This window comes from Engystomops pustulosus, chromosome 6 (genome assembly GCF_040894005.1).
Source record: "Engystomops pustulosus chromosome 6, aEngPut4.maternal, whole genome shotgun sequence".
In the NCBI taxonomy this organism is placed as follows: domain Eukaryota; kingdom Metazoa; phylum Chordata; class Amphibia; order Anura; family Leptodactylidae; genus Engystomops; species Engystomops pustulosus.
In genome coordinates, this window is record NC_092416.1 from 15,581,448 (window position 1) to 15,608,554 (window position 27,107).

Genomic DNA, 27,107 nt, shown 5'->3' on the forward strand with positions numbered 1-27,107 from the left:
CTCCCCTCACTGGCCTGACTGTCCATTTCCTCCTCCTCCAACTCCTCCAACTCCTCTTCTTCTGCCCATACACGCTGAACAGTGAAGGACTCAACAATGGTCCCCTCTTGTGTCTCGCCAACATTCTCCTCCTCTTCCTCCTCATCCTCCTCCACCTCCACCTCCTCCGATATGCGCTGAGAAACAGACCTAAGGGTGCTTTGGCTATCAACAAGGGAATCTTCTTCCCCCGTCTCTTGTGACGAGCGCAAAGCTTTCGACTTCATGCTGATCAGAGAGTTTTTCAACAGGCCAAGCAGCGGGATGGTGAGGCTGATGATGGCGGCATCGCCACTGACCATCTGTGTTGACTCCTCGAAGTTACTCAGCACCTGACAGATATCAGACATCCACGTCCACTCCTCATTGAAGACTTGAGGAAGCTGACTGACCTGACTACCAGTTCTGGTGGAAGTTGACATCTGGCAGTCTACAATCGCTCTGCGCTGCTGGTAAACTCTGGATAAAATGGTTAATGTTGAATTCCACCTCGTGGGCACGTCGCACAACAGTCGGTGAGCGGGCAGTTGGAGGCGGCGCTGCGCTGCCCTGAGAGTGGCAGCATCTGTGCTAGACTTCCTGAAATGCGCACAGATGCGGCGCACCTTCGTGAGCAAATCTGACAGATTGGGGTATGTCTTGAGGAAACGCTGAACTATGAGATTTAACACATGGGCCAGGCATGGCACATGTGTCAGTCTGCCGAGTTGCAGAGCCGCCACCAGGTTACGGCCGTTGTCACACACAACCATGCCTGGCTTCAGGTTCAGCGGTGCCAGCCACAGATCAGTCTGCGCCGTGGTGCCCTGTAATAGTTCTTGGGCGGTGTGCCTTTTATCGCCTAGGCTCAGCAGTTTGAGCACCGCCTGCTGTCGCTTAGCGACGGCACTGCTGCTGTGCCTAGAGCTAGCGACTGATGGCGCCATGCCCACGGATGGTAGTTCGGAGGAGGAGGTGGAGGAGGGGTGGGAGGAGGAGGAGGCATAGTATGCCTGAAAGACCTGGACCGAGGTAGGCCCCGCAATCCTCGGCGTCGGCAGTATATGACCAGCCGCAGGGTCAGACTCGGTCCCAGCCTCCACCAAGTTAACCCAATGTGCCGTCAGCGATATATAGTGGCCCTGCCCGGCAGCACTCGTCCACGTGTCCGTGGTCAGGTGGACCTTGTCAGAAACGGCGTTGGTCAGGGCACGGATGATGTTGTCTGACACGTGCTGGTGCAGGGCTGGGACGGCACATCGGGAAAAGTAGTGGCGGCTGGGGACCGAATACCGAGGGGCGGCCGCCGCCATGAGGTTGCGAAAGGCCTCGGTCTCTACTAGCCTATAGGGCAGCATCTCCAGGCTAAGCAATCTGGAGATGTGGACATTAAGGGCTTGGGCGTGCGGGTGGGTTGCACTATATTTCCGTTTCCGCTCCAGCGTCTGGGGTATGGAGAGCTGAACGCTGGTGGATGCTGTGGAGGATCGTGGAGGCGATGATGGGGTTTTTGTGCCAGGGTCCTGGGCAGGTGGCTGACTATCAGCTGACACAGGGGAAGGAGCAGTGGTGTGCACGGCCGGAGGTGAACGGGCTTGGTGCCACTGAGTGGGGTGTTTAGCATTCATATGCCTGCGCATACTGGTGGTAGTTAAGCTAGTAGTGGTGGAACCCCTGCTGATCCTGGTTTGGCAAAGGTTGCACACCACAGTCCGTTGGTCATCCGGTGTTTCCTTAAAGAACCTCCAGACTTCTGAAAATCTAGCCCTCGCCGCGGGAGCCCTCGCCACGGGAACTTCACTACGTGACACATTTGACGCTGATGCACCTGCTCTGGCCCTGCCTCTCCGTCTGTCCCCACCACTGCCTCTTCCAACCTGTTCTGGTCGAGTACTCTCCTCCGTCTCAGAAGCACTGTGTTCACCCGGCCTCTCAACCCAGCTTGGGTCTGTCACCTCATCATCCTCCGATCCCTCAGTCTGCTCCCCCCTCGGACTTCCTGCCCTGACAACAACTTCACCACTGTCTGACAACCGTGTCTCCTCATCGTCGGACACCTCTTTACACACTTCTTCCACTACGTCAAGAAGGTCATCATCACCCACAGACTGCGACTGGTGGAAAACCTGGGCATCGGAAAATTGCTCAGCAGCAACCGGACAAGTGGTTTGTGACTGTGGGAAGGGTCCAGAAAACAGTTCCTCAGAGTATGCCAGTTCAAATGCCAAATTTTCCTGGGAGGGGGCAGACTGGGGGGGAGGAGGCTGAGGTGCAGGAGCTGGAGGAGTGCCGATTTCGGTGACATGGGTGGACTGCGTGGAAGACTGACTGGTGGACAAATTGCTGGAAGCATTGTCGGCAATCCACGACATCACCTGTTCACACTGTTCTGGTCTCAACAGTGCTCTACCACGAGTCCCAGTAACTTCAGACATGAACCTAGGGAGTGTAGCTCTGCGGCGTTCCCCTGCTCCCTCATCAGCAGGTGGTGTCTCACCCCGCCCAGGACCACGGCCTCTGACCCCTGCAGTAGTTGGACGCCCACGTCCCCGCCCTCGTCCTCTACCCCTAGCCCTCGGGTTAAACATTTTGAAAATGAAAGTCATAACTTTAATTTTTTTTTAACTTTTTTTTGTGTTTTTTTTGTGTTTTTTAGTTTTTAAAACCAAACGATGCTATCCTATTGCTATGGCTATTTTCTAGCCAAGTATGAAAGCACACTGCTATGCCAGATGAGATGACGCTGAATTAAAAAAAAAATAAGCGTAAAATAAAAAGAAACTGGCAGACTGTGCCTAATTGAAATCCAACCCCTAATAAATTTTCCCACTTCGGTCTTTGCGATGGATATGTGCGTCACTAAGCGCTAAACACAACGGTCGCAAGTCTCACTACAAATTCCTCACAATTTGGTAGTAGATGCACTGCAGCAACTACAGCCACCAGCAGATCAACCAGAAATCAAATATATATAACGCTACTGTAGGCGTAAGTAAGCCGTTTGGATTCTCCTTTGGCTATTTTCTAGCCAAGTATGAAAGCACACTGATGAGATGACGCTGAGTTATGAAAAAATAAACGTAAAATAAAAAGGAAATGGCAGATTGTGCCTAATTGAAATCCAACCCCTAATAAATTTTCCCACTTCGGTCTTTGCGATGGATATGTGCGTCACTAAGCGCTAAACACAACGGTCGCAAGTCTCACTACAAATTCCTCACAATTGGCTAGTAGATGCACTGCAGCAAGGACAGCCACCAGCAGATCAACCAGAAATAAAATATATATAACGCTACTGTAGGCGTAAGTAAGCCGTTTGGATTCTCCTTTGGCTATTTTCTAGCCAAGTATGAAAGCACACTGCTATGCCAGATGAGATGACGCTGAGTTATTAAAAAAATAAACGTAAAATAAAAAGAAACTGGCAGACTGTGCCTAATTGAAATCCAACCCCTAATAAATTTTCCCACTTCGGTCTTTGCGATGGATATGTGCGTCACTAAGCGCTAAACACAACGGTCGCAAGTCTCACTACAAATTCCTCATAATTTGGTAGTAGATGCACTGCAGCAAGGACAGCCACCAGCAGATCAACCAGAAATAAAATATATATAACGCTATTGTAGGCGTAAGTAAGCCGTTTGGATTCTCCTATGGCTATTTTCTAGCCAAGTATGAAAGCACACTGCTATGCCAGATGAGATGACGCTGAGTTATGAAAAAATAAACGTAAAATAAAAAGTAAATGGCAGACTGTGCCTAATTGAAATCCAACCCCTAATAAATTTTCCCACTTTGGTGTTTGAGGTGGATATGTGTGTCACTAAGAGCTAAACACAACGGTAGCAAGTCCCCCTGCAAATTCCTCACAATATGGTACTAGCTGCAGTATAGCGTTATTGTAGCCCTAAGAAGGGCTGTTGGGTTCTTGTAGACTCACTCCTGCCTAACAGTAAGCTAATAGAACACCCTAACGCTATCCCTGCAGCAGCAGCAGCTCTCTCCCTAGCGGCATCCAGACACAGAATGATCCGAGCAGCGCGGGCAGCGGCTAGTCTATCCCAGGGTCACCTGATCTGGCCAGCCAACCACTGCTATCGACGTGTAAGGGTACCACGTCATGCTGGGTGGAGTGCAGAGTCTCCTGGCTTGTGATTGGCTCTGTTTCTGGCCGCCAAAAAGCAAAACGGTGGGAGCTGCCATTTTCTCGAGCGGGCGAAGTATTCGTCCGAGCAACGAGCAGTTTCGAGTACGCTAATGCTCGAACGAGCATCAAGCTCGGACGAGTATGTTCGCTCATCTCTATTTATAGTGTTTTTAAACATTTAGAAAAATTAAAACATTCTGTACTTATTTTTCCATGACGTTTTCAATGCTACCATACTGAAGAATGTATTTTTTATAGAATTTTTTATATTTTTCAAAATGGCAAACAAGTGGCATTTTCGACTTTGGGCGCTATCTTCCGATATAACCATTATTATATTTCAGTAGATCAGACATTTTGGGACGTGGTGTTAACAAACATGTTTATGATTTTTACAGTTTATTTATTTCTAGATCAGTTCTAGGGAAAGGGGGTGATTAGAATTTTTATGTTTTTTGATTTATATATCTATATATATTTTTTTTACTATTCTTCTGAAACCCCAAGGGTACTATAGCCCGAGGTTGTCTAATTGATCCTACCATATAGTGCCATACTATAGTATGGAAGTATATGGGGATATTCCATATCTTCTATTGCAATGTGCAAATCGCTCAAGAGACAGCCTCAGGTCTTTTTATGACCCTAGGCCAGTGGTGGAAAACCTATGGCATGGGTAGCAGAGGTGGCACTCGAACCCTTTCTGTGGGCACCCAGGACTTCACCCCAACACAGTTTTCCAGCTAGGACTCAAGGCTTTCTCCTGGGGTCCAATACAGCCCAGGATGTGCCATGCTAAGCACTATTTTAAAGTGACATCCTTGGCTGCCAGGACTACCGGAGAAGCAAGAAGGCGTGGATAGAGATGGATTGTCATTGGAGCTCCTGCTCTGGGTCCCCTGATTTTTCCTCTTCATTGGAGCTACAATACAAATTTCTCCATCATCATAGTATTGGTGAACTTAGGACGCCAATACGATTAAAACCTGTGATACAGCAGTGATCAATAAGTTAAATTGTCATGTCGGCACTTTGCGACATATAAGCAGGTTTTGGTTGTAGCTTGGGCACTTTGTCTCTAAAAGTTTCTCCATCACTGCGCTAGGCTGTCATAGTAACATATCGCCACTCCCGATGACGTCAGAGGAGCAACAATCTTAGCTATCATGGTGGTGCCCACCCGCTGACGGCTTCATAATCCGGGTGTGACCGGTGGATGAATTGCTCACCGGTTATGGAGTTGACTAAGTCTGTGAGCTCTCTCCAATCCACAGAAGCCAGCATGTGACGTACTAATACGTCACACGTCGGGAAGGGGTTAATATGTGAAGGCACAGTGCTGGTTATATAAAGGTTGAATAAACCAGACATACATAAAAAAAAAAGAACTGTAAAATAAAATAAAATCTAAGAAAAATAAAAACACACCTTTTACTAGTTAGACTGGTAAAGAGATCCCTGGAGGAGAACTGATGAAATCCTGGACGGCTCTACAGAGCGTATTGCATCTCCTGACCCTGGGCGGATGCCGGAATGTTCCTAACCCCTCCCTTTTAGTCATGTGATTGGGGCAGTGGTTACATAGGTAGAGGACATATTTCCTATACGTGTCATCTCTTCTCCCAGGGTGCCCTCACAAGGAGAAGATATGTCCGGCAAATCTCCCAGCATGATCTTACCGATCCCGCAGGAGCAAACATTATGATGAGACACTGAACTTGTTGTCTTCCTGACTCTGAAGCCCTTGACGCTTGACATCCAAAAAGTATTGGGGAACCTGATCATATATTCACAAGACTTGATACATTACACATGGGGGAGATAAAGACGGTGATGCTATATCTACCTCAAATAGAAGGCAGAGCATTTGGCTTAGTTGCTTGGTGTGGTTTTGGTTATCTTGGAAGGCCCTATCCTTCCCACATTTACCTGTCCAAAGGCTACACCAAAATATGACAAGTTTCAGTTACAGGATTCTCTTATTTTTTTTAAAAAATGTAGTGATTTTTAATTTTATTTACTACACTTACATACATACAAAAGATTTACAAATAAATATGACATAGTACATGTAAGGGTTAACACAAAAATATACAAGGGGGGTAAGTTAAGAAGTCAAACGGTGCGTTCGATGCAAAAAAAATTGATGTTGTTGATACCTCAATCCATCTTGTGGCCCTTTGTGTACAAAAATATTGTATATGCGGATTAGTTATTGCACGCTGCCCCCTAGTGTTAAACAAGCTTTTTTTTTTCCATTAAAGGAAAACTACCACCAAGATGAAGCATTATAAACCAAGCACACTGACATACTGGTGTGCGCCCCCTCTGGCAGGATCTGCTCTTCAAGCTCATTTGCATACATTTTAAAGCCTTTTTCTAATAAGGGCATAAGAAGCTAAAAGAAGAGCAGATCCTGCCATAGGGGACACACACCTGCAAGTGCGCCTGGCTTCTTGATCCTGGTGACTATAGTGCACTTTTGTCGTTAAAGAGGACCTTTCACCAACCCAGACTTCCCAAACTGAACATACCATAAAGCAGGCTCTAGCATCCTGATTCTGGGGTCACTTGGAATTTTCCTCCTAGCCCCCTCCCTTCCAGAGATATGAGCCCCGGGATCTGACGATTCCGAGGGCTGTATGGTCAGAAAGGAGGAGCTGCAGCACGGGTGGGGGGGTGGAGTATGCTAAAATCTTCTGACACCAACCAATCTGCGTCGGATGGTGTCTCAGAGAAGAGACTCCTCTGTATTGGGGTACGCGCCGATCATCATATGTATGCAGTGCGGGATGCGCGCAGCTGCTTGACCCTGCGCAGCACATGGAACAAGAGCCATCCCAGCAGTAGAAGACACACAATGGGCAGAGCCAGGATGATCTTCTGGAGACTCGCGCCACCATCGGAGCAGATGACATTAATGGCGGTCGTTATTCTTCCATCACTAAGAGAGTAGTTGCCCTGATCACAGTAGCTTTGTGTTGCGCACCCCATAATGGCTGATGAAGACGAGTCTCCTGCAGAGATTTCATAGCAATGTTAGAAAGACCGTTGTATTGTCACCAACTGCCAGTATTGGTCTTTTTGATACCAATCCTGTACCATCTATTGATAACCTTTGGCTCAGTTATCATCAGTTTTTTATTCCAATTTTGAGATCAGGGTAGTTTTGGGGCAAAGTTTCCCTTATCTCATCCTGGAAAATGGATTTGCATATTGACTTCCCTTATTTTTAGTTTGTTAGTTAAGGAAAGAATAAATATGGATTATAATCTAGATTACATCAAATGTGCAGGATCCGTGTTACATTATAATAATCTGGCCGTTTTTAATCTCCACTAGAGGGAGCTCACTGCACATGCTCAATGATAAGGTCAAGAGCCAAGATCAAGACTGTGGTAATCATCTTATATTTGTTATCCATGGTCTCCTTCCTTGTTAAATTAATTGTTAAATTAACTTTGAAAATTATGCTAATGAGCCCAAAGGGATCTGGGGATTTTACCAGGACCCAATCACAAGCTATTGCACAACTATGTACTAGAACAGTGATGGCGAACCTTTTGGAGACCGGGTGCACAAACTGCAACCAAAACCCACTTATTTTCTATCAAGTGCCAACATGACAATTTAAACATTAACATTTTGCTCCCTGTTCTTCCACAACATTCGATTGAATTGAACCACTGAGGACACCAATATAGTTGAAAGCAGGAGGGCAAGTGGACCTCCAAAGATAACCAGCCCTGTTCACACCTTCTCACTCTTCCTGCAGTTCTAATCTGTCAAAGATGTGAGATCTTAAAAGAGCATTGGGAGCAGCATCTCAAGTTGTCTGGGACTGCAGAAATATTTGAGTCCTTATCTGGTAAACTCTGTCCTGGAGAGCAGCCTGGGTGCCCACAAAAAGGGCTCCGAGTGCCACCTCTGGCACCCGTGCCATAGGTTCGCCATCACTGTACTAGAACTTCCTGTTGCTGTGAGATTACTGTGGGTAGAGGCAGGTGGAAGTTTTGAGGGAGCAGGGAGGTAGGGTGAGATATATGTGAACCCAAAGCATGGAGGGGCTCTGGTATTTCCCCCTAGAGCCCTTCGGGGCATTAGCATAAATGTAAAGTTTGATTTCAGAACAAAGAGGCCTTGGATAACATATATAAGAAGGTTACCACAGTTTTGGTCCCTGGATCTTTGAGTAAATATCTCTGGATTATCATGATGGATCTTGATGGTGGATTTCCTTTAAGAGAACTTTGTAATATTTTATATCAATATCTTCCCCCAAGGGTAACTTAAATACATACTGTAAGTTATTAAAGTTTTACCTGTTACTGTTGTAAAGAGAACGCACTTGGTTTCGTTTCCTGTACATGTAAGAGTTTGATGGGAGTCACACGCGGTGGAGTTCAGAGACTCACAGACAGGACAGACCCGACCATTGGGCACATTGTTGGTGGGTATCACTGTGATAGGAAGAAAATGTACGGTAGGATTGTATTATTGTAAATGACACATTTATTAATGAGATGTAATGATGAAAACAATGGGATCACTGCCATTCCCCGATCGGTGGTCAGGCCGGGAAACTGCGGCTCAGCCACTAGTCAAATAAATAGCAACTGAGCTGGAAGGACAGAGTTGAGTCGTCACCTTATAGGTGGGTGTTCCATGCCCCTTGTGAGCCCTTTGCCCCTCTCTAGTGGTAGCCACATATATTAATTGTTACATTTTTTTGACAAATTGACCGACTTACACGTAGGATCAGGGGGAGTGCAGTCATCAGTGGAGCAACATGTGGTGGCAAACCGGTACTTTGATTCATGTGTGGCAAAATTTCCCTTCATATTACACGTCCTTATAGATTCACATGTCCTGATGAAAGTGTTATAGGTTGATCTACCTGCAAATAGACACAAAGGAAACGATTTCTGATGGAATATTTAAGATCGAAAAAACACCTCTGTTGACCATAATACGGTTATAAACAACTTTGTCTGTAATCTGGTGCAGAGATCAGATGATCGTTACAGATTAGTCCTAATTAATCACCAGTGATCATCTATGATCATCACGGTAGACCTGGTTTGGCCAAAAATTTCTTCTGCAGTGGCCACTAGAGGATAAAATGTAGCATTACATGCCAGACGTTCTGATGCATCCATAACACAGTCATGCATCGAGATATCCGGAGAACTGAAACAGGTGGAGGAAAACTGCTGACATGATGTGGTGTGGTGGATCAAGGTGTAGTTTCGGATTTTCAGGTTGATTTTGCAGGTTTGGATCGTGCAGGAGTCTGATGATTCATCAGACTCCTAATACATACACAAGGGGAATTCATCATGACTTATGGACATAGAACCTACCACTGTGCTAAGCCCCCCACCCCCTTAGCTTATTCTTCCCCAAAGAATAAGACCACACCAGGATCGGGAGATAGGCCACAGTGGCGTGTTTTTATTACCAAACAATAGATAACTCACATAAACACATTTATAAGCATAAACAAGCAATATTAAGTTGTAAAACAATACACAAGGTTCTCAAGGGCAAACCCCTCCACACACTGCCGCTGCCACAACTGAGTGAAATTTACCCTTGACTATCTAAAGGGCGGGCGGGAAGAAAGATAGATATGAGATAGATAAATAGATAGATAAATAGATAGATAGGAGATAGATAGATAGATAGATAGATAGATAGATAGATAGATAGATAGATAGATAGATAGATAGGAGATAGATAGATAGATAGATAGATAGATAGATAGATAGGAGATAGATAGATAGATAGATAGATAGATAGGAGATAGATAGATAGATAGATAGATAGATAGATAGATAGATAGATAGATAGATATGAGTTAGATAGATAGATAGATAGATAGATAGATAGATAGGAGATAGATATGAGATAGATAGATAGATAGATAGATAGATAGATAGGAGATAGATAGATAGATAGATAGATAGATAGATAGATAGATAGATATGAGTTAGATAGATAGATAGATAGATAGATAGATAGATGGATAGATAGATAGATAGATAGATAGGAGATAGATAGATAGATAGGAGATAAATAGATAGATAGATAGATAGATAGATAGATAGATAGATAGATGATAGATAGATAGATAGGAGATAGATAGATAGATAGATAGATAGATAGATAAGAGTTAGATAGATAGATAGATAGATAGATAGATAGATGGATGGATAGATAGATAGATAGATAGATAGATAGATAGATAGATAGATAGATAGATAGATAGATAGGAGATAGATAGATAGATAGATATGAGTTAGATAGATAGATAGATAGATAGATAGATAGATAGATAGATAGATATGAGTTAGATAGATAGATAGATAGATAGATAGATAGATAGATAGATAGATAGTTAAAAATACAGCAGCACAGTTCTTGGTAATAAAGCAATGGGTGCCATCCTGCACTCTTACCGGCCAAAAGAGTCCAATAGATATCCAAATAAAGAAAATGGCAGCACTCCAAATAGAGATACAAACAGGGGTGGACTGGGAATTTAAAGTGGCCCTGGAAAAAAAACTATAAAAGTGGCCCCATTCTGTGGGCGGACTCAAAACACGAAGGCGTGGACATGTGATGTGGGTGGAGTTACTAAACCCCACACAAGCTGTTGATAGAAGGTCTAAATCAACGTGTATAGAGGAGTCAAAGAGACTCATACTGCCTCCCTTTTACAGGAATAACTCTTATTTTTTGAAAGAACATAACTTAATACTGACTTATGTATACACTGACCCTATGTACAAGAATAAAACTACTTTAATACTGCTCCCTATGTACAGGAATATAACTACTATAATACTGCCCCCTATGTACAGGAATATAACTATTATAATACTGCCCCCTATGTACAGGAATATAACTACTATAATACTGCCCCCTATGTACAGGAATATAACTACTATAATACTGCCCCCTATGTACAAGAATATAACTACTATAATACTGCCCCCTATGTACAGGGATATAACTACTATAATACTGCCCCCTATGTACAAGAATATAACTACTATAATACTGCCCCCTATGTACAGGAATATAACTACTATAATACTGCCCCTATGTACAGGAATATAACTACTATAATACTGCCCCCTATGTACAAGAATATAACTACTATAATACTGCCCCCTATGTACAGGAATATAACTACTATAATACTGCCCCCTATGTACAGAAATATAACTACTATATTACTGCCCCCTATGTCCAGGAATATAACTACTATAATACTGCCCCCTATGTACAGGAATATAACTACTATAATACTGCCCCCTATGTACAGGAATATAACTACTATAACACTGTCCCATATGTACAGGAATATAACTACTATAATACTGCCCCCTGTGTACAAGAATATAACTACTATAATACTGCCCCCTATGTACAAGAATATCACTACTATAATACTGCCCCTATGCACAAGAATATAACTACTATAATACTGCCCCCTATGTACAAGAATATAACTACTATAATACTGCCCCCTATGTACAGGAATATAACTACGATAATACTGCCCCCTATGTACAAGAATATAACTACTATAATACTGCCCCCTATGTACAAGAATATAACTATCATAATACTGCCCCCTATGTACAAGAATATAACTACTATAATACTGCCCCCTTTGTACAAGAATATAACTACTATAATACTGCCCCCTATGTACAAGAATATAACTACTATAATACTGCCCCCTATGTACAAGAATATAACTACTATAATACTGCCCCCTATGTACAAGAATATAACTACTATAATACTGCCCCTATGTACAAGAATATAACTACTATAATACTGCCCCCTATGTACAAGAATATAACTACTATAATACTGCCCCCTATGTACAGGAATATAACTACTATAATACTGCCCCCTATGTACAAGAATATAACTACTATAATACTACCCCCTGTGTAAAGGAATATAACTACTATAATACTGCCCCCTATGTACAAGAATATAACTACTATAATACTGCCCCCTATGTACAGGAATATAACTATGATAATACTGCCCCCTATGTACAAGAATATAACTACTATAATACTGCCCCCTATGTACAAGAATATAACTATCATAATACTGCCCCCTATGTACAAGAATATAACTACTATAATACTGCCCCCTTTGTACAAGAATATAACTACTATAATACTGCCCCTATGTACAAGAATATAACTACTATAATACTGCCCCCTATGTACAAGAATATAACTACTATAATACTGCCCCCTATGTACAGGAATATAACTACTATAATACTGCCCCCTATGTACAAGAATATAACTACTATAATACCCCCTGTGTACAGGAATATAACTACTATAATACTGCCCCCTATGTACAGGAATATAACTACTATAATACTGCCCCCTATGTACAGGAATATAACTACTATAATACTGCCCCCTATGTACAAGAATATAACTACTATAATACTGCCCCCTATGTACAGGAATATAATTTCTGTAATACTGCCCCCTATGTACAAGAATATAACTACTATAATACTGCTTCCTATGTACAAGAATATAACTACTATAATACTGCCCCCTATGTACAGGAATATAACTTCTGTAATACTGCCCCCTATGTACAGGGATATAACTACTATAATACTGCCCTCTATGTACAGGAATATAACTACTATAATACTGACCCTATATACAAGAATATAACTACTATAATACTGCCCACTATGTACAAGAATATAACTACTATAATACTGCCCCCTATGTACAAGAATATAACTACTATAATACTGTCCCTAGGTACAAGAATAAAACTACTATAATACTGCCCCCTATGTACAGGACGATAACTACTATAATACTGCCCCCTATGTACAAGAATATAACTACTATAATACTGCCCCCTATGTACAAGAATATAACTACTATAATACTGCCCCCTATGTACAAGAATATAACTACTATAATACTGCCCCCTATGTACAAGAATATAACTACTATAACACTGCCTCCTATGTACAGGTACATAACTACTATAATACTGCCCCTAGGTACAAGAATAAAACTACTATAATACTGCCCCCTATGTACAAGAATATAACTACTGTAATACTGCTCCCTATGTACAGGAATAAAACTACTATAATACTGCCCCCTATGTACAAGAATATTACTACTATAATACTGCTCCTATGTACAAGAATATAACTACTATAATACTGCCCCCTATGTACAAGAATATAACTACTATAATACTGCCCCCTATGTACAAGAATATTACTACTATAATACTGCTCCTATGTACAAGAATATTACTACTATAATACTGCTCCTATGTACAAAAATATTATATATGCCATATAACTCCGCCAGTTAGCCCCATGTATACAGCCAGCCCCCTTCCCCAGTATACAGCCAGCCAGTTCCCCTCAGTATACAGCCAGCCAGTCCCCCTCAGTATACAGCCAGCCAGTCTCCCTCAGTACACAGACAGCCCCCTTCAGTATACAGCCAGCCAGACCCCCTCAGTACATCGCCAGCCAGACCCCCTCAGTACATCGCCAGCCCCCTCAGTATACAGCCAGCCAGTGCCCCTCAGTATACAGCCAGCCAGTTCCTCTCAGTATACAGCCAGCCAGTCCCCCCAGTATGTAGCCAGCCAGTCCACCCAGTATATAGCCAGCCAGTGCCCCCAATATACAGCCTGCCAGTCCCGCCAGTATACAGCCAGCCAGTCCCCCCAGTATACAGCCAGCCAGTCCCCCCCTTCAGTATAGAGCCAATCTACCCCCCACTCAGAATACAGCCAGCCAGCCCCCCTCAGTATACAGCCAGCCAGTCCCCCCTCAGTACACAGTCAGCCAGCCCACCCTCAGTATAGAACCAATCTGCCTCTTCCCCCCACCCCCCTCAGTATACAGTCTGCCCCCTGCCCGGCACATAAAAATAATAAACGCTGTACTCACTCTTTCCGGCGTTCCCCCAAAGCTCCGCAACTTCATCCTGTCCGGCCGGCAGTGACAGCTCCGTGTGCAGTAAAGTCAGCAATTCACTGACGTCATATTCTGTGCGCGGCCGGCGCACGGAGCTGTCACTGCCGGCTGGACAGGATAAAGATGAGGAGCTTTGGGGGAACTCCGGAAAGGAAGACTACAGCGTTTATTATTTTCAGATCGGCCCCACCGACCCCAGACCGGCCCCATACCAGCTACAGAGCAGTCGGCCCACCGGGATTTCCCCTGGTGTGCTTAATGGCCAGTCCTCCCTTGGATACAAACGTGGTGTGCATTCCACCTCTAGTAACATTTCAGCTGTGTTCCAGCCTTTGTTAAGGCCAACAAAGCTCATCCTCAAACCTCAATCATTGATACCTTACAGAGCAGTTAAGAGGCGTTCCAATGTTTCTTCACCAGTTTCTGTACAATTCCGATGTTCTCTAAAAATAACTTATATTCCTTTTGTGTTCATGACTTAATCAAGGTAAGGAGGTTGGAGCTCTCCCCTGCCTCCTCTCTGCCAGTTATTGCACTACAATTACCCAACACATCACACGCACAGTGCCGGATTCCTCCTTCCATGAACTGTGCATGGCTGACATTATGAACCTGTGGGCAGTGACATGGAGTAGAGGGAAGGCCGCTCCTCGGCTTTCTCCTTCCATCCACTGACATTAGAGAACATTAGAAATGTACAGAAACTGGTTGAGAAACATTGGAATGTCTTCCCACCAGTCTATAAGGTTTGTGCAAGGTTAAGAATCAAGTTTAAGAGAGAAAGGGAGACCCAAAATACAGTTGTTTATACATAAAATTAAGTTCCTACAACAGAAACAAACACGCAAAGTTAACCTCTCATTTTACTGCTAGGATTCCTGATCAAGGGTGCAGCGAAATTTGCTGTACACCATTTTGTGCAGCACACGACCCTTAATAAATGAGCCCCATTGTGTCCTTTTTGGTGGTATCTAGCAGACTTTTTCAAAGTGCATCTGATGCCTTAACATATAGCAAACACCTTGTAGCGGGGATGGGGTTGGTTTTATCTCACATTATTGAGACCATACACTATTTCAAGTTTTGTAAGCATTCATTTGGTGCTGCTGCCAGCTTATAGTGTGATGATGTGACTAGTTTGGAGGCTACTTAGCATATCTTTGGAGAGGACATAAGATATAGTGGCATTCAGTTTGTAGTATGAGAATTTTGAAGTATTGAAAAAAGTGGCCAGTGACGGGGGTGTCTTTTGTATGGGTACAACTGCCACTCCTCTAGATGCAGAGGATGCCCCGTGTCTATGGTGATGGTAGAACCTCCTCTCCTCTAGGTGTAGAGGATGCTCCCTGTCTATGGTGATGGTAGAACCTCCTCTCCTCTAGGTGTAGAGGATGCCCCCTGTCTATGGTGATGGTAGAACCTCCTCTCCTCTAGGTGTAGAGGATTCCCCATGTCTATGGTGATTGTAGAACTTCCTCTCCTCTAGTGGTAGAGGATGCTCACAGTCTATGGTGATGGTAGAACCTCCTCTCCTCTAGGTGTAGGGGAGGCCCCCTGTCTATGGTGATGGTAAAACCACCTCTCCTCTAGGTGTAGAGGATGCCCCCTGTCTATGGTGATGGTAGAACTGACTCTACTCTAGGTGTAGAGGATGCCCCCCTATCTATGGTGATGGTAGAACCCCTCTCCTCTAGGTGTAGATGATGCCCCCTGTCTATGGTGATGGTAGAGCTGTCTCTCCTCTAGGTGTAGAAGGTATCCCCTGTCTATTGTGATGGTAGAACTGTCTACCCTCTAGATGTAGAGGATGCCTCCTGTCTATGGTGATGGTAGAAGTGTCTCTCCTTTAGGTGTAGAGGAAACCCCCTGTCTATGGTGATGGTAGAACTGTCTCTCCTCTAGGTGTAGAGTATGCCCCCTATCTAGGCTGATTGTAAACTGTCTCTCCTCTAGGCGTAGAGGATGCCCCATGTCTATGGTGATGGTAGAAGTGTCTCTCCTCTAGGCGTAGAGGATGCGCCCTGTCTATGGTGATGGTAGTACCTCCTCTCCTCTAGGTGTAGAGGATGCCCCCCTGTCAATGGTGATGGTAAAAGTGTCTCTCATCTAGACGTAGGGGATGCCCCCTGTCTATGGTGATGGTAGAGCTTTCTCTCCTCTAGACGTAGAGGATGCCCCCTGTCTATGGTGATAGTAGAACTGTCTCTCCTCTAGACGCAGAGGATGCCCCTGTCTATGGAAGTGTCTCCCCTCTAGGTGTAGATGATGTCCCCAGTCTATGGTGATGGTAGAACCACCTCTCCTCTAGGTGTAAATAATGCCCCCTATCTATTGTGATGGTAGAATTGTCTACCCTCTAGATGTAGAGGAAACCCCCTGTCTATGGTGATGGTAGAACTGTCTCTCCTCTAGGGGTAGAGTATGCCCCCTATCTAGGCTGATTGTAAACTGTCTCTCCTCTAGGCGTAGAGGATTCCCCCTGTCTATGGTGATGGTAGAAGTGTCTCTCCTCTAGGTGTAGAGGATGCCCCCTGTCAATGGTGATGGTAAAAGTGTCTTTTCTTTAGGTGTAGAGGATGCCCCCTATCTATGGTGATTGTAGAACTGTCTCTCCTCTAGGTGTAGATAATGCCCCCTGTCTATGGTGATGGTAGAACTGCCTCTCCTCTAGACGTAGAGGATGCCCCCTGTCTATGGTGATGGTAGAGCTTTCTCTCCTCTAGACGTAGAGGATGCCCCCTGTCTATGGTGATAGTAGAACTGTCTCTCCTCTAGACTTAGAGGATGCCCCCTGTCTATGGTGATGGTAGAAGTGTCTCTCCTCTAGGTGTAGAGGATGCCCCCTGGCTATGGTGATGGTAGAACTGTCTCTCCTCTAGGCGTAGATGATGCCCCCTGTCTATGGTGATGGTAGAACCTCCTCTCCTCTAGGTGTAGAGGATATGCCGCTTGTCTATGGTGATGGTAGAACCTCCTCTCCTCTAGGTGTAGAGGATGCCCCCTGTCTATGGTAATGGTAGAATCGCCTCTCCTCTAGGAGTAGAGGAATCCCCCTATCTATGGTAATGGTAGAATCGCCTCTCCTCTACGTGTATAGGATGCCCCCTGTCTATAGTGATGGTAGAACCTCCTCTCCTCTAGGTGTATAGGATGCCCCCTGTCTATAGTGATGGTAGAACCTCCTCTCCTCTAGGTGTAGAGGATGCCCCCTGTCTTTGGTGATGGTAGAATCCCCTCTCTTGTAGAACTGTCTTTCCACTAGGCATAAAGGATGCCTTCTGGTCCTGGTCATTTTGCAGAGCTTTTTTTTACATTGTAATGAGGTCTCCCCTCAGTCGTCTTTTTTCTAAACTGAATAATCCCAAATTTTTTAATCTGTCAGTGTATTCTAGTTCCCCCATTCCCCTAATAATCCTGGTTGCTCTCCTCTGCACCCATTCCAGCTCTACTATATCCTTTTTATACACTGGTGCCTAAAACTGTACACAATGGGGGTCATTTACTAAGGGCTCGATTCGCGTTTTCCCGACGTGTTACCCGAATATTTCCGATTTGCGCCGCTTGTACATGAATTGCCCCGGGTTTTTGGCGCACGCGATCGGATTGTGGCGCATCGGGGCCGGCATGCGCGCGACAGAAATCGGGGGGGCGTGGCCGAACGAAAACCCGACGTATTCGGAAAAACCGCCGCATTTAAAAACCGAAAATGTGTCGCTTTTGGAGCGCTTACCTTCACCTTCTATGGGATGGTGCATTCCGGGGCGTTAAGATTATTTTTGGCGCTGCAGCGCCACCTGGTGGACGGCGGAGGAACTACCATCTTAAATCCCAGCCGGACCCGAATCCTGTGCAGAGAACGCGCCGCTGGATCGCGAATGGGCCGGGTAAGTAAATGTGCCCCAATATTCCATGTGTGGTCTGACCAGGGATTTGTATAAGGGCAAAACTATGTCTTTATCATGAGAATCTATTCCTCTCTTGATACATCCCATAATTTTATTTGCTTTAGCAGCAGCCACCTGGCTATTATCACTAAAATTAAGTTTACCATCCACTAATACCCCCAAGTCCTTTTCAGGTGTAGCTTTACCAAGTAGTTTACTATTTACAACATAATTGTACTGTTTGATTCCATGGCCCAAGTGCATAACTTTACATTTATCTACATTAGGCTGCAGTGTGGTTATTGCCAAAGTTAAGTTGATGAGCCATTTTATTCAGTAACATTGCTAAAAGACTAAAAAAAGGAAATACAATTTAGTGATTAAATAAAACGTAATCAAAATATAACTAAATTAGGCCAATAAAAAAAAATCAGATCTGCACGTATCATCCAAGGTTTAACTACCTTTTCTCTTAAGAAAATATTCCATAAATAGTTAAACTCCATAAAACTTATGGTGATTGACACTTTTATTAGTGTGGCATCATAACGTACTTTACAGATACAGTGGACTCTAGTCTTTGTTTCTTCTCTTTTGCATATATTACATACAGCTAGAAATGTGCGAATCTATTCAATCTGGTTCATAGATACTATAAGAATCTGACGTTATTCAGCCATTGAATCTTATCTGAATCTAATCAGATTTGCTTCTGATAAATCTTATATAATGAATGGTAGCCAATACTATCATTGGTCCCAGAATGTAGGGAGTGGTGGACGGGTGAGGGAAAATTTAGAAAAAATTTACAAAACGGGAAAAGAGCTTATTATGGAAATGTGTTGTAGAGGACAAGACTAGATTGTACCAACGGCAGCAACAAAGAACGATTCAGACCGATTGGATTTTGAGTCGTACAGAATCTTTTAAACATTTAACAAAGCTTACAACAATATTGATTGCATGGCTCATCTCTACATACTGCTTGAAGAAGGAACAAATTTTAGGTTTTAAAGATCACGATAACAAGGGGTCCGATGGGGTCCCACGTACCTCAGTCGGACCAATCGATCAGCAGGTTAGGCCCTATACTTCGGATAGGGCCTAACTTGAATTTGTGGGAAAATCCCTTTAAGTAGTAGCCAAGGATTATAAAATTGTAGTACAAATTTATATAAAAAATGGCATTACGTGCGTTGTTAAAGATGCTATAAGTCAGTGTCTAGATATTAACATGTTTATACAGCATTAAATTATTGACAGAGAATGGATGATGGTTAAATAATTAATCTCTTCCCTGTGTTCTGAGGGTGGTAGATGCAGAAATAGATAATCCTATATGGTTGGTTCATGTATCCGGAAAGTACCATACATACTTGAGTATAAGCCTAGTTTTTCAGCACAAAAAAAGGTGCTGAAAACCCAAACGCGGCTTATACTCGAGTAAAAAAAAATATAGGTTTTACCAGGTTTTTGTAGTAAAATTAGGGGCCTCGGCTTATACTTGGGTCGGCTTATACTCGAGTATGTACGGTAGTTTCCAATGAATCAATAATTATTGTCCCTTTGGACGTTCCGTATTTTGAGTGACGTCACTCGGACTGGACTCTGTGCCAGATGCTGCCGCCCATTGGGGCAAGTCCACCTTTAAGATTGTATAGCTGCTCAAGATTCATTGGAAACAACTCTCCGGATACATGAACCCACCATATAAGATTATATATTTCTGTTTTTATATATTTGTACTTCAGTTTTTTTGTTTGGGGGGATAAGTTTGGAACCCGTATTTTGAATACCAGAGAGGTTTAATTGTCTATTTTGTGGAGTTATAGCACCGATTCCACTACCAGGGGCGTAACTTGAGGGGGTGCAGAGGGTGCGGTCGCAACCGGGTCCAAGAGGGTTAGGGGGCCCATAAGGTGTCAATTTCCTATATGAGGACACTATTATTATAAACCATAGATTATAGTCGGGGGCCTGGTACAGATTTTGCACTGGGGCCTGTCAACTAGGATACGATTATAAAGATTTTCAACCCTAGAAGTTTCACCCTCATACTCCATGGATGGTGCCAGGTATTAGGGCTTAGCTTCATTGATATGCAACTCAATACCAAACAAATCCTATTTAAATTGCCTGTGGATCCTTTCTTCCCCCCTACTTATAGCCATGGACAGTAAATTTAAAGGGTTTGTCCAGGAGTAGAAATACCAGACACAACGATAATTGAGTATTGAAGAAGCAGAAGAACATCTCAGGCATTCTAGAAGGTCATCAATGGTCCTTAATTACTTACCAATGGTTGTTTCTGCTAAAGTGGAGGCACATACATAATCAGAAGGACAAATCACGCTGGTTCCGGAGCACGGAGATGAGGACGATCCACATTCTATGCAAGAGAGACCCAAACCTAAAACATATAAACATGGACTCTTAGTGAATATTGGGGACGGGATGGGTTACATAGATTAATGGTTACATAGTTTGCATGGTGAATATAGACATAGGTCATCGATATAAGTGCCGGGGTCACCTGAAGTTCGTACTCTGAATTCCATCAGTCTGAACAACGCTCTATTTTACGTGATTGCTAACTCTCTGTGATCTTTGCTCTGCACCAGCAAGGGTTAAAGCTTTCACACCTTCGGAGCTCTGCCTCTGTCCCCGGGAGCACCATCCTCCTTATGTATTGCTCGCTCCGTGTCAGTCTTTTTCTGGCTTTTTCCTTGTTTTTCTTGTTTTTCGAGAACATGATACAGACAAGATTTCTCCTGTCTATACTTTGTACAGTGTAATTTTACCCAATCCCGATGATAATACATGACACAATCCTGCTGGCTTTAGAGGCAGCTGATTGACATTACATGCTGGGATTTAATCTATGATATTGGGTTTTACTTTTATTAGGCCTCTAAAAGTCTCTTGACAACTGAGCAGGTGCCTGTAAATATGGATTTTGGTGATTTTTATAAAAACGTGTATAAAAATTGTACCCACAATTCTAAGCCCCTTAACAACCAAGGAAAATTAGAGGATGCATAAAAAAAACCATGTCAACGTTAAGCAGACATTCGGGAAATGTTAGTTATGATTCTTTTTTAGTTCTATGACTCATGGAAAAGCAAAGAACTTTCAAAATTGAGAATTTTTAAAAAAAATTTTGACAAATTTTAATTTTTTTTTTCATAATTAAATGCAAAAGATATCATCCATATGTTTCCACTAAATTATAGTACAATGTGTGATGAGAAAACAGTCTCAAAATTACCTGGGTATGTTAAAGCATTCAAAGGGTTAACCACTTATAGGTACACAGGGCAAATTTAAAAATCTGGCGTGGTCCTCAAGGAAAATCTACCATTTGATTTGATGCATTATGAAACAAACATACCTTGAGAATGCTGCAGCTACACTGATGCAGAAACATATCTTGTTTAATCCCTGAACTGAGTGGTTTTGCTGAAAAAACAATTATAAAAATGTGATAATAAGTTCCGTTGTCTGGCTCTTTCCTCTCACATTAGTTATGAACTGCTCAGAGAATGATATTATCATGTGTTGTCCCTAAGAGACAGTAGTAATTAATCGCTCCACCATCCCCCAGCTGCTATGTATGAATCATCCTGCTCAAGTTGATTAGTCCGGTCTGAATTGTTCAGGAAACTCAGTGTAATGTGTTTATGAATGGCAGGCTGAAGTAATCCAGCTTCCCCAAGGTCCTGAATGTTATAATCGCAAAGCCACTCAGCTCAGGGATTAAACAAGACATGACCCTACATCAGTGTAGCTACAGCATTCTCTAGGTATGTTTGATTCACAATGCATGGAATCAAATAGTCGATTTCCTTTAAGGGGTTAAAAAAGAAGTTAAATAATTGTGGGCCCAGTAATCATGGAGGGGTCACCGCTCATAACTGGTGACCATTCTGTGTAAGAATCATTGACCACCTCTCTATGGATTGGATACGACCCTTCAGCCGGTTACAATTTACAATACTTCATTGATCCCCTAGAGGGAAATAGTTTTATACATAGTGAACATACCGGAGAAAATACACAGAATGTAAAGTGCACTGTGGTAATGGATTTTATGATTTACAACCTGTCAAAAAATATATTAGCTTGTCGTAATGCTGTAGTAAACCGGTATCGCAAGAAATTGGTGTCCGTAAAGGAAAGCTACCACCAGGATGAAGGATTGTAAACCAAGCACTTTCATACTGGTGTGTGCCCCCTCTGGCAGGATCCACTCTTCTTTTAGTTTCTTATGCCATTGTTTTTACAAAAAAAGTTATGCAAATGAGACTGAGGGGCTCAAGGCTCCATAGCAGTTAACCCCTAGGAGCACCAGGACGTTATGGTACTTCCCGGTGGCTAGATACTTAGAGCACCAGGACGCACTATAACGTTCTGCTTCTGGCACCGGCTCACGAACGGAGCCGGTACCAGAAGCAGCGGCTGTCAGCTGTCTAGTACAGCTGACAACGAGCTGTAACAACCGCGATCCGAGCCCACTCCGATCGCGGGTGTTAACCCCTTACACCCTGCGGCTCCAGGTTACATTAACACCTATAGAGCCCAGAGCCCCTCAGACTCATTTGCATAATTTTAACCGCCATTTTTTGTAAAAAAAAAAAACAGGCCATAGAAAGCTAAAAAAAGTGCAGGTCCTGCTAGAGGGGGCACACACCAGTATGTCAGTGTGTTTGGTTTACAATCCTTCATCCTGGTGGTAGATGTCCTTAACGCCCTTAACGCTCTGCGCCGTAGCTCTATGGTGCAGAGGTATGGGGAATGTATGAAGAGGGCTCTTCATACAGAGGTGGGGGTTGTTGAATATTGCAGCAAACACCCACCACTAATAACCGAGGTCGGTGCTTGCACCGATCACAGCTATTAACCCTTTCGTTGCCGCCAGCAAAGGCGGCGATCAGTTGCCATGGTAGCCTCACGTCTTCGTTTGTCCCGAGACTATCTGGCATCTGCAGATTCGTTACAATGAGCCAGTGGCTCATTGTAATGAATGAGCTGCAAAAATGCCATGTATTGCAATACAGAAGTATTGCAGTATATGGTAGGAGGGATCTGACCATCTAGGGTTAATGTACCCTAGATGGTCTAAGAAATAGTGGGAAAAAAAAGAAAAAAAAAAGTTTAAAAAATAAAAAAAATTAATAAAATATTAAAAATTCAAATCACCCCCCTTTGGCTAGAACTGATATAAAATATAATAAACAGTAAAAATCACAGACACATTAGGTATCGCCGCGTCCAAAAAGTCCCGATCTATCAAAATATAAAAACGGTTGCGGCCGGCGGTGACCTCCGAGACGGGAAATGGCGCCCAAATGTCCGAAATGCGACTTTTACACCTTTTTACATCACATAAAAAATTGAATAAAAAATGATCAAAATGTCGCACAGACCTGAAAATGGTAGCAATGAAAACGTTGGCTCATTTCGCAAAAAATGACACCTCATTCAGCTCCGTGCGCCAAAGTATGAAAAAGTTATCAGCTTCAGAAGATGGCAAAATTTTTTTTTCTTTTTTGTACACATTCGTTAAATTTTTGAAAATGTATTAAAACACAATAAAACCTATATAAATTTGGTATCACCGCGATCGCACCAAATGAAAGAATAAAGTAGAGGTGTTATTTTGAGTGCACAGTCAAAGTCGTAAAAACTGAGCCTACAAGAACGTTTTTTTTCAATTTTTCCACATTTGGAATTTTTTTCCAGCTTCGCAGTACACGGCATGTTAAAATAAATAACCTTACGGGAAAGTAAATTTTGTTACGCACAAAATAAGCCCTCACACAGGTCTGTACACGTAAAAATTGAAGGTGGAGAGCGAGAAATGAGCGAAAAAACCCTGCGTCCTTAAGGGGTTAAGCAGAAATGCTAAATATATTATGCCTTCATGATTTAGAGTCAAAAGGTATCAGTCTTATTTTATCTTAATCTAGAGCACAAATTAAACAAATTGCAAGTTTCAGTTTTTCGGCATCTATAAAAAAAAATTTTTAACCCCCTTAGAATTAATTGTTGGTAAAAAATTACCTGTATCCAGAAACGTTGAGAGGAAGAAGAGAAGTCTGAGGATGGACGTCATGGTGGCGACTGTCCTGCCCGGCTTTTATATGTTATATGTCAACTGTGACAAACAAAGTGTCTATTTAGAATTTTTTTTTACAATGGGCGGGAACAGGAGGTGGAGAAAGTCAGTTACATCAACGTGAGTGCTACTCGAGGCTCGATGTGACCAGAACTTTACAGCAAGTTCTGTCAATCAGTGTTGTAGAAGAAGGAAACTGAAGTTTGATGAATTGACACGGGTTGGGATGAAGTTCCGCCCTGTTGTTTTCGCCTCAAGTTATTATGTTGGAATGTTTTTGAAATAGAAAAAAAAAATAAATAAATTTCAAGGGTGGGGCCTATCGGAGAACTACCGGGCGCTAGTAGCAGCATGTTTCAAATTCTAAGAAATCCTGTATGTCTTCTTAACCCATCAAAAAATCTCAACTTCAAACCTGACAAGAAGACAGACGAGGCATCTTTATTTTTTTTTTTCACAAGGTGATATTTTAGACTTCGTGAATGTTAATTTTCAACCCTATATAAAACCACACAAAGGGGGGGTCATTTATCTGGAATCTGGGCGTTTTTGCTTCTGTCATTTTTTTCAGATTTTGGCCAAGGCACCTTATTTTACCACAAAAAAACTTGAAAAACTATAAAAAAAAGTATAAGCCTAGGGTAGGAAGCCTACTCTTTAATAAAATATAAAGCAGCAGCGCCTCTGTTATGATTAAATGTTCAGCAGGGCCCCCCCTTTAAAATAAAATGTTCAGCAGAGCCCCCCCTTTAAAATAAAATGGGTAGCAGAGCCCCCCCCCTTTAAAATAAGATGTGCAGCAGAGCCCCCCTTTAAAATAAAATGTGCAGCAGAGCCCCACTTTAAAAAAAAATGTGCAGCATAGCCCCACTTTAAAATAAAATGTGCAGCAGAGCCCCTCATTTAAAATAAAATGTGCAGCAGAGCCCCCCTTTAAAATAAAATGTGCAGCAGAGCCCCCCATTTAAAATAAAATGTGCAGCAGAGCCCCCCTTTAAAATAAAATGTGCAGCAGAGCCCCTGCTTTAAAATAAAATGTTCAGCAGAGCCCCCCCTTTAAAATAAAATGTGTAGCAGAGCCCCCCCCCTTTAAAATAAGATGTGCAGCAGAGCCCCCCATTAAAATAAAATGTGCAACAGAGCCCCACTTTAAAATAAAATGTGCAGCAGAGCCCCCCTTTAAAATAAAATGTGCAGCAGAGCCCCCCCCCCCTTTAAAATAAGATGTGCAGCAGAGCCCCCCATTAAAATAAAATGTGCAACAGAGCCCCACTTTAAAATAAAATGTGCAGCATAGTCCCACTTTAAAATAAAATGTGCTGCAGAGCCCCCCATTTAAAATAAAATGTGCAGCAGAGCCCCCCTTTAAAATAAAATGTGCAGCAGAGCCCCTGCTTTAAAATAAAATGTTCCAATGATCCCAAAATAGTCTCAGCGCTCTCAGAAATACATATCCAGTTATTTATTTATTTTATTTTCCAAAAGTTATATTGACTTAATTTCAAACAATAATTATATCACAAAGTACATATCCGGTTATTTAAGAAAATAAGGTTTTACGCAGGTTTTATTGTCGTGATTCCTGGTCAGGTTTCCTAGAAACATGAACATTCTTATTATAACTTTTTCAGAGAAATAAAAATATCTGTGTGAGTTTTATTGGCTTCTGTAGTTCTGTGGCTTCTGCGTTGATTACCTTATTATGCTTTATGCTGTATATATAAGTTTATGACACTCATTTGCTTCTATTTGCAGTTTGGTTCTACGTGCACTAATGTGCGGAGTGATCCAGACTAATGAGACTGGTGCACGATCTTCATTAATCTGGTGCACCCTGCATGCGCAAAACACGACGCCAGTTTTTTTCTGGTGCACTGGTGTGCAATAAATGTGACGGCCCGTGCGAATACGCACCAGAACGCCTCTTTGGGCGCAAAGACAGTGCAATCCCGCGGAATTGCGGAAACACTCCATAAATACACATGCAAGCGGTTTACACATGTATACAGTATATGTGTACTTATATGAAGGGCTGAGCAGGTCGGCTCTGAAGCCAGAGCTGCTGCGCATGCGCAGAACCCAGCTTTGCAGATGAGTGCGCGCAACTACTAGGAACTACACGCTGAAGATGCATTGGTAGGCAGAACGCAAGAGGCTACTGGGACGTGGAGTAGCCGCGCCATGTAGCCTCAGGTCTACTAAGGGCCCGACATGTTACCCGAATATTTCCGATTTTCCCTGATTTGCCCCAGGTTTTTGGTGCACACGATCGGATTGTGGTGCATCGGCGCCGGCATGCACGCGACGGAAATCGGGGGCATGGCCGAACGATAACCCGACGGATTCGGAGAAACCACTGCATTTTTTTAAAAAAATGCGCTTACCTTCATCCAGGAATAGGTCGGTGAACTTCAGTGCGTTCCGATGCTCTTCAGCGCAGCAGCGCCACCTGGTGGACGTCGGGGTGGAACTGCCTTAGTTAATCCCGGCCAGACCCGAATCCACCGCAGAGAACGCGCCGCTGGATCGCGAATGGACCGGGTAAGTAAATCTGCCCCAATGAGTCCCATATCACTCCCCTGATATGAAAATAAACAAAACAAAAATAGGTATTGTCATATTTTTAAAGGAGGGGATGAAAAAATGTTAACGCAAAAACAATATAGGCCAACTAAGCTCCTAACCATAGATAAAAAAAAAAAATCTATGAAAGACCAAAAGTTCGAGATCTAGAGAGAATTTAAAGGTCAAAATGAATGCAGGAAAAACTGTAAACAAAGGAGGGAGGGTTCAGGCTTTGACGCATAGAAGCAGCTCAATAAAAATGCTTTAAATAGAAACATGTGCTGTTTCGTATATTGGGTGCAGTACGAACAACTAAGATTGCAATGTTCATAATATAAAGGGTAAAAAAGC

General features: G+C 42.9%; 1 protein-coding gene across 1 annotated transcript; it reads right to left on the reverse strand.

Annotated features, from left to right (window-relative positions):
• Positions 1 to 4,463: 4,463 nt before the first annotated feature.
• On the reverse strand, positions 4,464 to 24,326 carry LOC140065495 (uncharacterized). The gene is made up of 5 exons (XM_072113094.1): positions 24,137 to 24,326; positions 20,370 to 20,483; positions 8,916 to 9,062; positions 8,488 to 8,625; positions 4,464 to 7,182 (listed from the first exon to the last, which is right to left on the reverse strand). Exons 1-5 carry the CDS (start codon positions 24,186 to 24,188, stop codon positions 6,938 to 6,940), a joined length of 696 nt encoding a protein of 231 aa, XP_071969195.1. The 5' UTR covers positions 24,189 to 24,326; the 3' UTR covers positions 4,464 to 6,937.
• Positions 24,327 to 27,107: the final 2,781 nt, after the last annotated feature.

Coding starts and splice junctions, on each gene's coding strand:
- LOC140065495 (XM_072113094.1), bottom strand. CDS start 24,188: ATGACGTCCATCCTCAGACTTCTCTTCTTCCTCTCAACGTTTCTGGAT. Junction 9,063..20,369: donor TTTAGCAGAAACAACCATTG/GTAAGTAATTAA, acceptor GTCTATTTGCAG/GTAGATCAACCTATAACACT. Junction 8,626..8,915: donor CACTCCCCCTGATCCTACGT/GTAAGTCGGTCA, acceptor TTCCTATCACAG/TGATACCCACCAACAATGTG.